General features: G+C 34.7%; 1 protein-coding gene across 2 annotated transcripts in view; it reads right to left on the bottom strand.

Annotated features, from left to right (window-relative positions):
* Nucleotides 1-12,967, bottom strand: part of LOC136043800 (monocarboxylate transporter 12-like) — a 257,201-nt gene that overhangs the window by 182,910 nt on the left and 61,324 nt on the right. For both annotated transcript variants that reach the window (XM_065728720.1, XM_065728719.1), the window contains exon 2: nucleotides 10,200-10,389. In XM_065728720.1, the coding sequence (XP_065584792.1) occupies nucleotides 10,200-10,320 (121 nt within the window). In that variant the 5' untranslated portion in view covers nucleotides 10,321-10,389. The remainder of the gene's footprint in view (nucleotides 1-10,199; nucleotides 10,390-12,967) is intronic.

Below are 12,967 nucleotides of genomic sequence, written 5' to 3' on the forward strand. Positions count from 1 at the left end.
TGAGTACCTAACCATAGCTGGGTGTCAAGCAAACCAGGCAGAAAGTGACACTGATCTTCCCATTGTTCGAACTGCAGTTCGATCTGCTTATTTTATGCCTACTGTTAGAGTTAAAGACAACATAGATCTTGACTCAGTTTACAGGATCGATTTTCAGGCAAATCATCAGGCGCCCAATCTAGCTGACTTTAATTAATCAGTGATTAGAAGTTATTTTCTGCATATAATTAAATATTGCTGTTAAATTTTTATATCGACTGAATAACCAACAATTAAATTGGTTGATTTTGAAATTCTTAAAAATTTACTGAATTTCTAACTCTTACCATCAGAGGATTTCCCTTACGGAACTTTAATCAGTCAACCAATAGCTTCCTATTTCTTCTATAATAAATTTATTATGTATACTTTTTTTGTCTGTGGTAAGAAACTGAAAAGAAAAAAGAAGTCCAGAAATATGTCCTGAATTATCTTCTGTATTTCATTTCAATTTTCTGAGCTGAGATATTATGTTTACCCCTTGATAAATGGCTCGGAACAGTTGGACCGATAGACACAATGGAAAAAAAAGATACCAAATCTATCTAGTCAACCCGACAAAATCTATTATTACAGAAATTAAAACTTTCGATTTTTCTACTTGTCGGATTTCGTGGTTACGGCGTTAGACTCAACCTAATAAAAGGCAAAGTCTAGCCCATAGTGAACAAAGAATGAAAAATGCGTTTAGAAAAAAACATCAACTGAGGAAGAATTGCCATCTAAAGCTGATTCTAGAACGGTAACTGTTATTTCAGATAATCCATTTGTAAAAGTTTATTACGAAAACAAATTTATGGAGATTTCAAAAAATAGCTTAAAACCACTAGAGATGGAATCAGATCGAACAGAAAATGCATCATTGGGCGGATATTAAAATTAGCACCGCCACTTTTTCTATTTAACAGTTATGCTAGTTATTCCCTCATGGAAAGATCCTCTCGAGTACCCAACCCCCAATAGACCCCCCCAAAAAAAACAAAGAATGTCTGTATACTTAATACTGGATTCCCAAATATATTAGGCAATACTTCCCAATAACCAATACTATAAAACAGTCAAGTAAGGACTGTCAAAATCAGATTATTTGAAATCCTCTTAAGAGCATTTAATATCCTAAAAATCATATTGCAAGACTAAATGTCGGCTGACCGTGCTAAAAACAAGATTTCATACTTATAGTATTAAATACTATACATATATATTTTACATATATATTACATACATATACTTTAAAAAGTATAGTACTACAAATATACTAAAAGTTATACTATAAAAAAAATTAGTTATACTAGTTCATAATGAATTCTCCCAACGGAGTAGTTAACATTGGAATATATGAAATTTAACAGATTGTACAATATATAAAAACACACGTAGATATGAGCAATAGCTTTGAAATGAGCCATTAAACACCTCTCTATGATGGTGTGTTAAACTGTTAGTCCTACAAATGAAACTTACAAAGGGGGCTGAGAGGGGGAGTGTATAGGAGGAGTTCTTGTAAACCTCCAGTTAGGTGTTTTGGCCCATAATTTTGAAATTGGTACTGTTTTATACATCCAAGCTTTTCCACTTAAGAAGTGACAATAATTATGCCATTTTATCGTAATATGGCTGTTACGGATGTTAATATTGATAAAAAGCCCGTAGTATGAGCAATAGCTTTCAAATGAGCCGCTACAAATCTCTCTTAGAAGTTCTGGTAACCAACTAGACGCTGCTTTTCAGCTTGAGAAGCGGCACCAAAAGTGTCATCTTAGAGCAATTTGGTACTTGCAGTTGTTGAAATTTATAGGGAAAACGTAGGTGTGAGCAATAGCTTTTATATCAGCCATTGAACATCTGTCTACGATGCTTTGGTAGCCTGCTAGCCCTGCCCTTGACAAATGATATAAAAAGTGTCAATTTTAGTGTTATATAGTACTCGAAGATGATAAATTAAAAAAAAAACACTTAGAAATGAAAAATAGCTTTTAAATGAGCCATTGGTCATCTCTCTATGATGCTGCTAGCACTGGAAAAAAGAATAAAAAATGGGAGACAGATCGGTGCTATCCATGCAAAAAAAAAGAGTAATTTTCCTCGTTGATCGCTGTACCTCGTTTTTTTTTTTTTTTTTTTTTACTGTATGCTAGTGTTTATTTTCCTTCGTCTTTATTTCATATATATTGTTTGATCAGAGTATTTTTTATGGTTCTTTAAGTGCTCTATTATTGTGTTGTATGGCCCATAACAAGCAAAGCTTCTTGGACCGAATGACATTTTTACTTCTGTAATAGTGTTTTAGTATTAATAAAATGATTGATGATTGATGTTCAAGGTGATGGACTGTAAAACCCAAGCACAATGTTTTTCACCATGCCAAATACCAATAGTTCCGTTTTTGTTCTGATATGACTCCATTTTCGAGGTATTTTAGGCATTTTTCGAAATCACCATATATCTTTTTCGCAATAACGTTTACTTTTAAGGTGAACTGTAATAAAAGTTATCATTCCTGAATCAGTCAGTGTTAGATGGCAATTTTTTCTCACTAAGCAGTTTTTTTTCAAAAATATTTTTTAACTTTTGGTTACTATTGGATCTGGTTTGCTCTTTTCTAGGATGCAGCTTCTGATCATACAGTTCGTGGTAAAGAACTGTTGTAAGGAGCGACCCGGCTAAATAGTAAACGAAAATCTAAAAAATGGAATTTTGATACTAATAGATACATCAAAAGAATTGGATTTTTATGCTGATTTTAAATACATAAGTTTCATCAAATTTAGTCTTACTCATCAAAAATTACGAGTCTGAGAAAATGTGCCCTGTTTTGAAAAATAGGGGGAAACACCCCCTAAAAATCAGACGATCTTAACGAAAATCACACCGTCGCATTCAGCATATCATAGAACACTGCTGCAGAAGTTTCAAGCTCCTATCTACAAAAATGTGAAAATTTACATTTTTTGCCAGAAGACCGATCACGGGTGCGTGTTTATTTGTTTATTTGTTTTTGTTTTGTTTTTTCCCCAGGGGTGATCGTATTGACCAAGTGGTCCTAGAGTGTCGCAAGAGGGCTCATTCTAACTGAAATTAAAATTTCTATTGCCCTTTTTAAATTACCAAAAAATTGGAGGGCACCTAGGCCCCCTTCCACGCCCATTTTCTTCCCAAAGTCAACGGATCAAAATTTTGAGATAGCCACTTTGTTCAGCATAATCGAAAAACATAAAAAGTATGTCTTTGAGGCTGACTTACTCCCCCACAGTCCCTAGGGGAGGGGCTGCAAGTTACAAACTTTGACCAGCGTTTACATACAGTAGGCCTAATGGTTATTTGGAAGTGTACAGACTTTTTTAGGGAGATTTTTAGGTTGGAGGGTTGAGCGGAAGGGGCTACGTGGGAGGATCTTCCCTTGGAGAAATTTTTTATGGGAGAAGAGGAATTCCATGAAGGGGCGCAGGATTTTCTAGCATCATTCTAAAAAAAAACAATACAAAAATAAATATTAAAAAGTTTTTTCCACTTAAAGTAAGGACCAGCATTAAAACTTAAAACGAAGAGAGATTATTACGCATATGGGGGGTTCATCTCTTCCTAAATACCTCGCTCTTTACGCTAAAATATTTTTAGTAATTTTAACTATTTATTCTACAACCTTTGTGATTCAGGGGTCAATCTTAAAGAATTGGGACAAAATTAAAGCTTTAGAGTAAAGAGCGAGGTATTAACGAGGAGGAAAACCCCCTCATATACATAATAAAAATACACGAACATAGAAGTTTGTTACGTAAGTTAACTTGTAAGCTACGTATATTTTTTACTAATAAAAACGTTCGTTGAAAATTAAAGATTCTAGTTGCTTTTTTAAGTAACCGAAAAATTGGAGGGCAACTAGGTCTCCTCCCCCACCCTTTTTTCCAAAATCGTCTGATCAAGGCTAAGAGAAAGCCATTTCGCAAAAGAAAAATTAATACGCAAATTTCGTTTTAATTATTCATTTGCGGAGAGCCAAATCAAACATGCATTAATTCAGAAACGTTCAGAAATTAAATTAAAAAAAAAGTTTTTTTGAACTGAAGGTAACGAGTGACATTAAAACTTAAAACGAACAGAAATTACTCCGTGTATGAAAGGGGCTGTTCCCTCCTCAACGTCCCGACAGCCCCGTTCATACACGGAGTAATTTCTGTTCGCTTTAAGTTTTAATGTCGCTCCTTACTTTCAGGTTAAAAAAATTGTTTTTTTATTTAATAGCCAAAGAGAACTGCTACTATATTTTTCTTTGTCCTGAATCCAAGTAATTTCAAATCTGAGAAATGAACTTTTATATTCATTTATATAATTGAAGTTTTTTTTTTTATTCCATATTATCCGAAGTTTGAAAAAAAAAAGGTAAAATACTCTTTAATTACAATTTTCGTTTCTTGACTTTGCCAAAATCAAGAATTGTTGTTTGACGCGTTTGACTGATGCGTCATGTGCTTTAACCAAGAGTTAATCTAAGCTAGTGTTGGGCGATATTAGATATCGGTATTGATATATTGATATATCCCACCAAATATCAATATCGAACATCCAAAGGTAAATATCGATATCGAAAACGATATTATTTCGGCTTTTTCTGGTATCTATCGGAGAACAACAGTAGAAAAGATCCAACGTAGAAAATTTATTTGCAAATCCCAAGAAGAAGAATAATGCATTCCATCCATTCAAGGAATTGTATAGTATCCCTTACGACCTTCTCCAAATTAAGAGTAAAATAGCAAGAGACATGGATTTGGCCTCACTGAATTCTGTATCAATAGCTGCAAGTCCCATGACAGCCCTTGTGATTCAGCCGTTACAGAATCAAGCCAGTTTGTGGGTATCACATGACGAAGTTTCAGTAGTCATTGCAAGGCAAGCTTCGTCAGTAGCTGCATCTGTCACGGTTTTCCAGATTTTGAGTAAGAAGTCTTTAGTTCCAAGAAAATCTTATCGACTCAAATTGTGGAAGTGTTGTAATATGGGTGTCAGAAATACCTATACGAAGCTGTCATAAAATTAGTATCCCTGCAACAGAGAACCTTAATGCATAGTTTTCTAGCTTCCATCTACAAAAACGTGAAACTTCATAATTTTTGCCATAAGCAAAAATCATGGATGAATGTTTTTTTTTGTCAGGGTATTGTATCGAGCCAATGGTCGTATAAAATCAGGAGAAGGCTTGTTCGAACGGTAATTACATTTCTTGGTTCCCATTTTGTGACCAAAATGATTGGACAGTAACTAGGCCCTCCCCCTCCCATGCCCCTTTTTTCCGAAGTCATAAGATCAAAATTTTTAAATACTCATTTTGATCAGCGTATTTGAAAGGTAAAGTAAACGTTCCTCTAGGGATGACACGGCCCTGCAAATCCCTAAGGAAAGCTTTGTAAGTATTGAAATTTGTCTGGTGTTTACTTATAGTATTTATTATCAGGAACTATACAGAATTTTTTTAGGAGAGGGTGAATTTTCTATGGAGGGATTTTTATTCGGGGGATTTTCCAAGGGGGGATTTTTCCGTGGGGAGGGAAGTTTCTGGGTGATAGACTTTCAAAGAAAACTAGGCACAGGGGAATTTACCAGAATTCTTATTAAAAATTCTTTGACTTGCTTTCTCTTTGAAGACTCAATTTTACATGTGAAGATATACCGAGGAAGTTGACCAGAGAAAATTTTCAAAGGAATTGAAATTGTCCGGGGGATTTTTCCGGGGGATTTTGAGCGGGTGAAACTTTCCATTGAGACTTGGAAGGAGAGAATTTCCAGGGAATTATTTTCACGGACGAACAAAAAAAAATTTCAAATGGAGATAAATCCATTTATTTGGACAGTGGAAAAAAAAAACGGCACAAAAGTCCAGATATTTTGATCCCATATATAGTGATCGTCATCAATAGAATTACCAAAAGAATATAACTGAAACTTGCATATTTATATAAAAACATAAATAACTTTTCGGTTCATTCACAAAATAAAGAAATTCCAGATTATTCACTAGATTATTTTCAAAGAGAGTTCACTGAAAAAATTCATTCAAAGTCTTGATATAAATTTCCTTCTTTAATCTTGCCCAATATTCTTGCCTTTAATTTCGTTTGCAATTAGAAGACACAGAAGGCTTTACCACCTTCATTTGAAATTCGTTTTACTTTGGGCAAGATTAAAGAAAGAAATTTACATCAAGACTTTGAATGAACTTTTTAAGTGAACTCTCTCTGAAAATAATCTAGTAAATAATCCGAAAGTTCATTTTTTTGTGAATGAGCCGAAAAGTTATTTATTTTTTTCTGCGTAAGTATGCTAGTTTCAGTTATATTATTTTAATAATTCTACTGATGACGATCGCTGTATATGTGATCAAAATATCTTGAATTTTGTACCTGTTTTTTTTTCATTGTCCAAATAAATGGATTTATCCCCATTTCAAAATTTATTTGTTCGTCATAGAACGGCAGTGCAGTTTAAGAAGAGAATACCCAATTTAATTCCTGGCATGATTTGCAAAACGACTAAAAATTAAAGAAAAGAAAGTCTTTTTTTCAAGCATAAGTAGGCTCGAAAGAATTTTCCAGGTGGAATTATTTACAAGAAGTTTTTTAGGGAGAATTTTCAAAAAGAATAAAATTGTCTGGGAGAAGTGGGATCTTACGCGGGAGAAAATTTTAAAGGAGGAACTTTCTTTGGAGGGGGGAGTTTTCATGGAAGAAAAGGTGGATTTTCCGGCATTATTTGAAAGACTATCAGAAATTAAATAAAACACTAATTTTTTCAACTAAAAGTAAGGACAAACACTAAAACTTGAAACTAACAGAAATTTTCCCGTATATGAGTTGGGTCCTCCTCCTCAATACCTCACTCTTTACGCCAATTTTAACATTTGGTCCCAATTATTTAAGACCGTTTCCTGAAACACAAGAGCCGCTTATTAGAGTAAGGAGATTTTTAAATTACAATTATTAAAGAATTTTTAAATTACAGTTATTAAAGAGGGGTTATCCCTATCATATACGGAAAAATTTCTGTTCTTTTAATTTTTAGTGTTGCTCCTTACTTTCAGTTGAAAAAAAAAATTGTTTCATTTATTTAATCACTGAAAGCAGAAATAATTTTCAAGGGAAAATATTGATATGTTGCTGGTTTTGACTAGCCAAAAATTACAATTAGCTTATTTTTCTTTACCTTGATCCCGAGTAATTCTAAATCATGGTTTTTGTAACATTAATTCATGTAATGTAGGTTTTTTTTTACTTTATTTAAAAATTTGAAAAAAGGATTTCGCAAAATCCTATCTAATTACAATTTTGTTATTGAATTTTGGCAAAACTTAAAGTTTACCTGACCAAAAACTGATCAAAATATTTGAGATCGAAAGTAAAGACATCCATATATCGTTATATCAAATTTTATTTAAAAAGGTAGTGTTGGTCGCCCAACACGAAAGATAAATATGATTTAACCAAATTATGCCCCAAGACTCCCCAGAATGGTGAAGCTGTAGCCTGTTATCACAGTCACCATCTTTCAAGGTTAACCAGCTTTCCAAAAACTGTTTTACATCAATTTGTTGAACTTGTTGAATTGACAATTTAAATCAATTCATACATTAATTCTCTCAAAATAACATGATTTTTGTAAATATAAATTATCAGAAATACTTTTAGTAAGTTATTTTTCATAAAATGTTGTCCATAATACAATTTTATAGAATCTACTCCAAATATAACTTAAGATGATATATTCAGCAAATAAATTTACCGAAACAGAGAGTTGCAACACAGACAGAGGCAAAATAGATATTTAATAACAAGAGGTTTCTGCATCATTTATCCTATTTTTAAACATGGTCAAAAGCAAGAAGAACAATAGGGAATTTCTCAAGACAGTGGGAAACCAATTAGAATGAATATTTCGGCCCTATGTCCAAGGGACGTCCTTGGCAATACAAATAAGAAAAAACAACTTACAAGAGGATAAAGGACTTGTAAGTTCAGCAGAAGACAAAATTTTCGAATAAAAACTTTTATAGAGATTTTCTTTCAGAGGAAATAATGTATCTTTTTTGTTTTTTATCTTTAATAATGTGTATTAATATTTTTAATTGAAATAAATAAGCCATCTTATTATATAAGCCCAATTCTATAAGGCATCTCAACCTTTCTCTCATTATAGCCATAGAAAGCGGGATTGAACTACACTTTTCGTATAGCCCACTGTTTGAAATACGGTCAGTCAGCCGGGTACCCAAAACAATCCGTAGGCAATTTCTCCAGAAGACATCAAGCGAAACTTCATCTGCTTTTCGAAACGCCCAATTATTTAGTTTCGGACGGGTGTCAGTGGCGTGCCTCTGTAAGCTCAGCCAGAGTCGACCCAGCTCTAAATTGGTACCTGGAGAAATCTGGGGAAGGTAAACAGGAAGGGTGTGCGAAAGCACAGGATGTTTTGCCCCAAGCCCCCCATTGAACTTCCTGGCTGAAGGGACAAGAAACGACGATCAGCACCGCCGGTAAAGACTTTAAAGCCCATTGCCGCAGTACTTACCTTTACTATGCTGCAGAGCCATATTTGACCACACTGTCATCTATGTAGCTTCCCAAATTCTTATTTTAGTTTGCAGACTTATATTCCTTTTCTTCCAAACTTTTTTTTAACTGAAAAAAACCACCGTGATTCTTGGCTATTCTATTTTTAACATCTTCACTGCTCCCACCGTCTTTATTAATAATACTACGAAGGTAAGTTAAGCTGTCCACCTGATCAATCTTTTCGTTACCCAACGTCACCTTTTCATCTTCACTTATTCCTAGCCGTAGTGACTTAGTCTTCTTAAAGCTAATTTTTAAACCTATTCTTGCTTCTTGAACTCGTAAAACCTTCAAAAGGCTCGTTCATTTTGCTTATACTTTCATCATAATCATAATAATTTTGCATAATCATAATAATTTTGCATAATCATCAGCATAATCTAATTCCAGGAGAGTTTTTCCTCCCCATTTGGTTCCGTGGTCTCTCATTGCCTTCTCTGTGCTCCTTAAGACAAAATCCATCAAAATGATCCATATAGAGGGGGGTAGAACAAAACCCTGATTAACTCCTGATTTAAGACGAAACCAGCTGCTTACCTCATTTCACACCTTAACCGCAGCAGTGTTATTCTCGTACACAGCACTAAAAACTTCAATGTATTTGTCTGGTATATCATGCAAGGATGAGACCTTCGCTAAAGCCCTCCTATGAACAGAATCGAGCGCTTCCTCATAATCTATAAAACTAAGGACTAAAGTGTTTTGTAACTCAGGCACTTCTCAATTATTAACCTAAGAGTAAAAATTTGGTCGACACATCCTCTACATTTTCTAAGACCTCACTGTTCTTCTCTTAAAACTTTGTCTACAGCATCTCTCACTCTAAAAGTAGCATATTACTAATTAATTTGCCACCTACAGACACCAGAGTAATGCCTCAATAATTACCACACTCACTCTTATCACCTTTCTTATACAGTGGTTTAATTAAGGTTTTCCTAAAATCGCTAGGTACTTCCCCTTTTTCAAAAATCGTATTCACAATTTTCAGTAGCTTATTTCTAACCTCAGAGCCACCATATTTAAGAAACTCATTTACCACAGAATCAGCCTTATTCAATGATTAAAATCATTTAACTTTTACAATATAGGGCAAAGGTTATTAAAGGGGAATCTCGGCCACTTTCTTCCTCCTTCTGGCCATAGAGTTTTCCGCAGCCATGGAACATTCTATGTGCTTTCATTGTTTGTTTACTGTTTATGAATAAATAAATATCTATCGGTCTGCCTGTAATCATTTGTTGAAAATCAGAAAGAAGTACCATTTGATTTGTATTGAAATATATTCCCATGTTTAATAATTTTATTTGGTGTTTCAGATTCTTATCTTCGGGACGTTTTTTTTTTTTGGCAATAAAGTAAGTCGTAGAGACATATGAGTTGACAAACGTCTTTTTATGTCAATTCCCTGAACCTGGATATGTTTACCCCTTGATAAATAGCTTGGAAAATTAAAACGACAGACACAATGGGAAAAAAGGACATATACCAAATTAATCAAGGAAGCTCCACAAAGACTACTCTTATAAACTTGAATCTTCCAATTTTTCTGCTTACCGGATTCTTTCGGCAATGATGCATTTGAGTCTTGCTGAAGGAGCACAGCTTTTGGCAACGCAGGTAAGGATTTACTTCGTCCCTGTTTCCGTTCTGAAGATACATTTTCCGATAATGTCATGTCGTATAATCAAGGGTGTCCATTTTAAGCCAATTTAATATTCAGCCTGTCAACACCAGCGCTTTCGATCTGAAATGAATCACCGAAATATGTTAAATGGGAAGTATTTAATTTTTCACTTCATTTCCCTGTTCTTTGTGAAAATTGCTTTAATGGTAATTCTAGATTACAATAGGATTTAAAATAATTGTTGTTTAACTGGTATAAAGGGTTATAAAACATATACAGAAATAAATTTGAAACCTGCTAAATCTCCAACACACACACTTCGTAAAATGTGATCTCCTTCTATAAGTTTTACGTTAGAGCTTGTTTCTACACGTCGTATTATCTCTGGTGGAGAAATAGTTTCCAGTCAGATTTCAGACTTCAGGTTTTCCAGATTTCTTAGTAAAGCTGAATTCTTTAAACATGTCAAAACTCTAAATATATTAACTACCTAATTCTAATCTGGCGGCTTTAAATTTTGGGTTTTGAACAGAAAGCATGTCTGTAATGTAACTGGAATTACCCTATCCAATTATTACCTAGTTAGTACACTCTTGGAGGAGGGCGTAAAAGGAAAAAAAAAAATCATCTAATAGGAATAATTTTTATTTAGAACTAGCTGTTGGGGTGGCGCTTTGCGCCACCCAAACACCTAGCTGGTGGGGCGCTTCGCGCCCCCCCCCCAAGCCCCCCCGCGCGCGTAAGTCGTTACGCGCCATATTAGTTACGCGCCATTGTAGTTGTGTCCCTGTGTCCCACCTGTGAATAGATATATATATATATATATATATATATATATATATATATATATATATATATATATATATATATATATATATATATATATATATATATATATGTTTTTAACCACGTGAAACATGTGAATATAGAACATTCTTCGCTGTCCCATTGTCTGTGCATATATATAGATCGTCAGGTTTACTGACTCTTGAACATGCAACATATAATTGTCCATGGGAAAAACAATCCGTATTCAGATCTATGCCTCATTATTCTAATGTGTCCCTGTGTCCCGGTCGTCATTTATATTCCCTGTGTCCCGGTCGTCATTTGTATCCCGGTGTCCCAGTTTGTAATTTTTCTTTGAGTGTCCCGGTCGTCATTTATATTCCCTGTGTCCCGGTGTCCCGGTCGTCATTTGTGTCCCGGTGTCCCGGTCTGTAATTTCTATTCGAACAATCCCTGTGTCCCGGTCGTCATTTATATATCCCGCCTGTGCCCCCGGCGTCCCTGTTGTAGTTGTGTCCCTGTGTCCCGGTCGTCATTTATATTCCATGTGTCCCGGTCGTGATTTGTGTCCGGGTGTCCCAGTCTGTAATTACTCTTTGAGGTTCCCGGTCGTCATTTATATTCCCTGTGTCCCGGTCGTCATTTGTGTCCCGGTATGTAATTTCATCAGTTGACAAACATGACGTCAGTCGACAAACAACTTCATGACGCATACAGCTCAATCCTTATAATGACGTCAGTCGACAAACATGACGTCATTCGACACACAAACATGACGTCATTCGATACACAAACACATACACACACACAGACAACTTATTTATATATATATAGAAGATAGATAGATATCATCATATGGAACCCATTGTGACAGGACTTCCTCCCTGAAAAATACAGGTATACTTCGCAATACAAAATACTGTATGTAAACAATGGACAAAATTCATGACTTGCAGACCTTCCTCTAGGGGCTCTGGAGGTCACGCAATCCCCAAAGACATGGTTATTAGACCTTTCAACCATATTGAACATTATGGTTATCTCAAAGTTTTCATCAGACCGGAAAAAATGGTGGGGGAAGGGGGCTAGTCGCCCTCCAATCTTTGGTCACTTAAAGAGGGCACTAGAAATTTTTACTTCCGCTCAAATGAGCCCTTTCCTAATCTTCTTGGACTATTGTTTCGATAGATCAACCCTGGGAAGAACAAAGAAGAACCAAAGCGAAAAAAAACAACAAATAAACATGTATCCTTGATCTTCCATCTGGCAAAAATACAAAATTACACATTTTTAAAGATGGGAGCTTAAAAGCTCCATAGTAAGGTTTTCTGATAGGCTGAATTTGACGGTAGATTCCAAAGATTCCAAGACTTTTGGGGGATGTCCCCCCGCCATTTCGAAAATAAGGAAATTTTTCTCTCGATCGTCAATTTTTATGGGTAACATGAAACTTCATGAGTTTTCTATATTTATAATTAGAATAAATTGCTCATTTTTTTACGTATGTATTGTTATCAAAATATTTCTTTAGAATTTCGGTTACTACTGGGCCAAGTTGCTCCTTACTTACAGTTCGTTACTACGAACTGTTTGATAAAAGGCTATTGCACGAGGCTACATTCACATGTTGCAACAACAAATGACATTAGCTCGGTCAAGCCCATAACATTATTTTGCAAATAGGTACAAAATTGGGTTTTGGAATATTGGGACAAGAAGATTTGTAACAGAAATATGACTCATAAATTTGGACAGATGACAAAACTGGATGTGACACCATGATTTTCTTGGAAAAATCTACGCTTAATTGAGAATAAAAATAATTCTCGTCATAATGGTCCTAAAATTATAATTCTTTTCACCATGGTAGTTCGTGGCATAACTAAATATATGAAAAGAAATAATTTTC

The sequence above is a fragment of the Artemia franciscana genome, chromosome 2 (assembly GCF_032884065.1).
Source record: "Artemia franciscana chromosome 2, ASM3288406v1, whole genome shotgun sequence".
Classification (NCBI taxonomy): Eukaryota; Metazoa; Arthropoda; class Branchiopoda; order Anostraca; family Artemiidae; genus Artemia; species Artemia franciscana.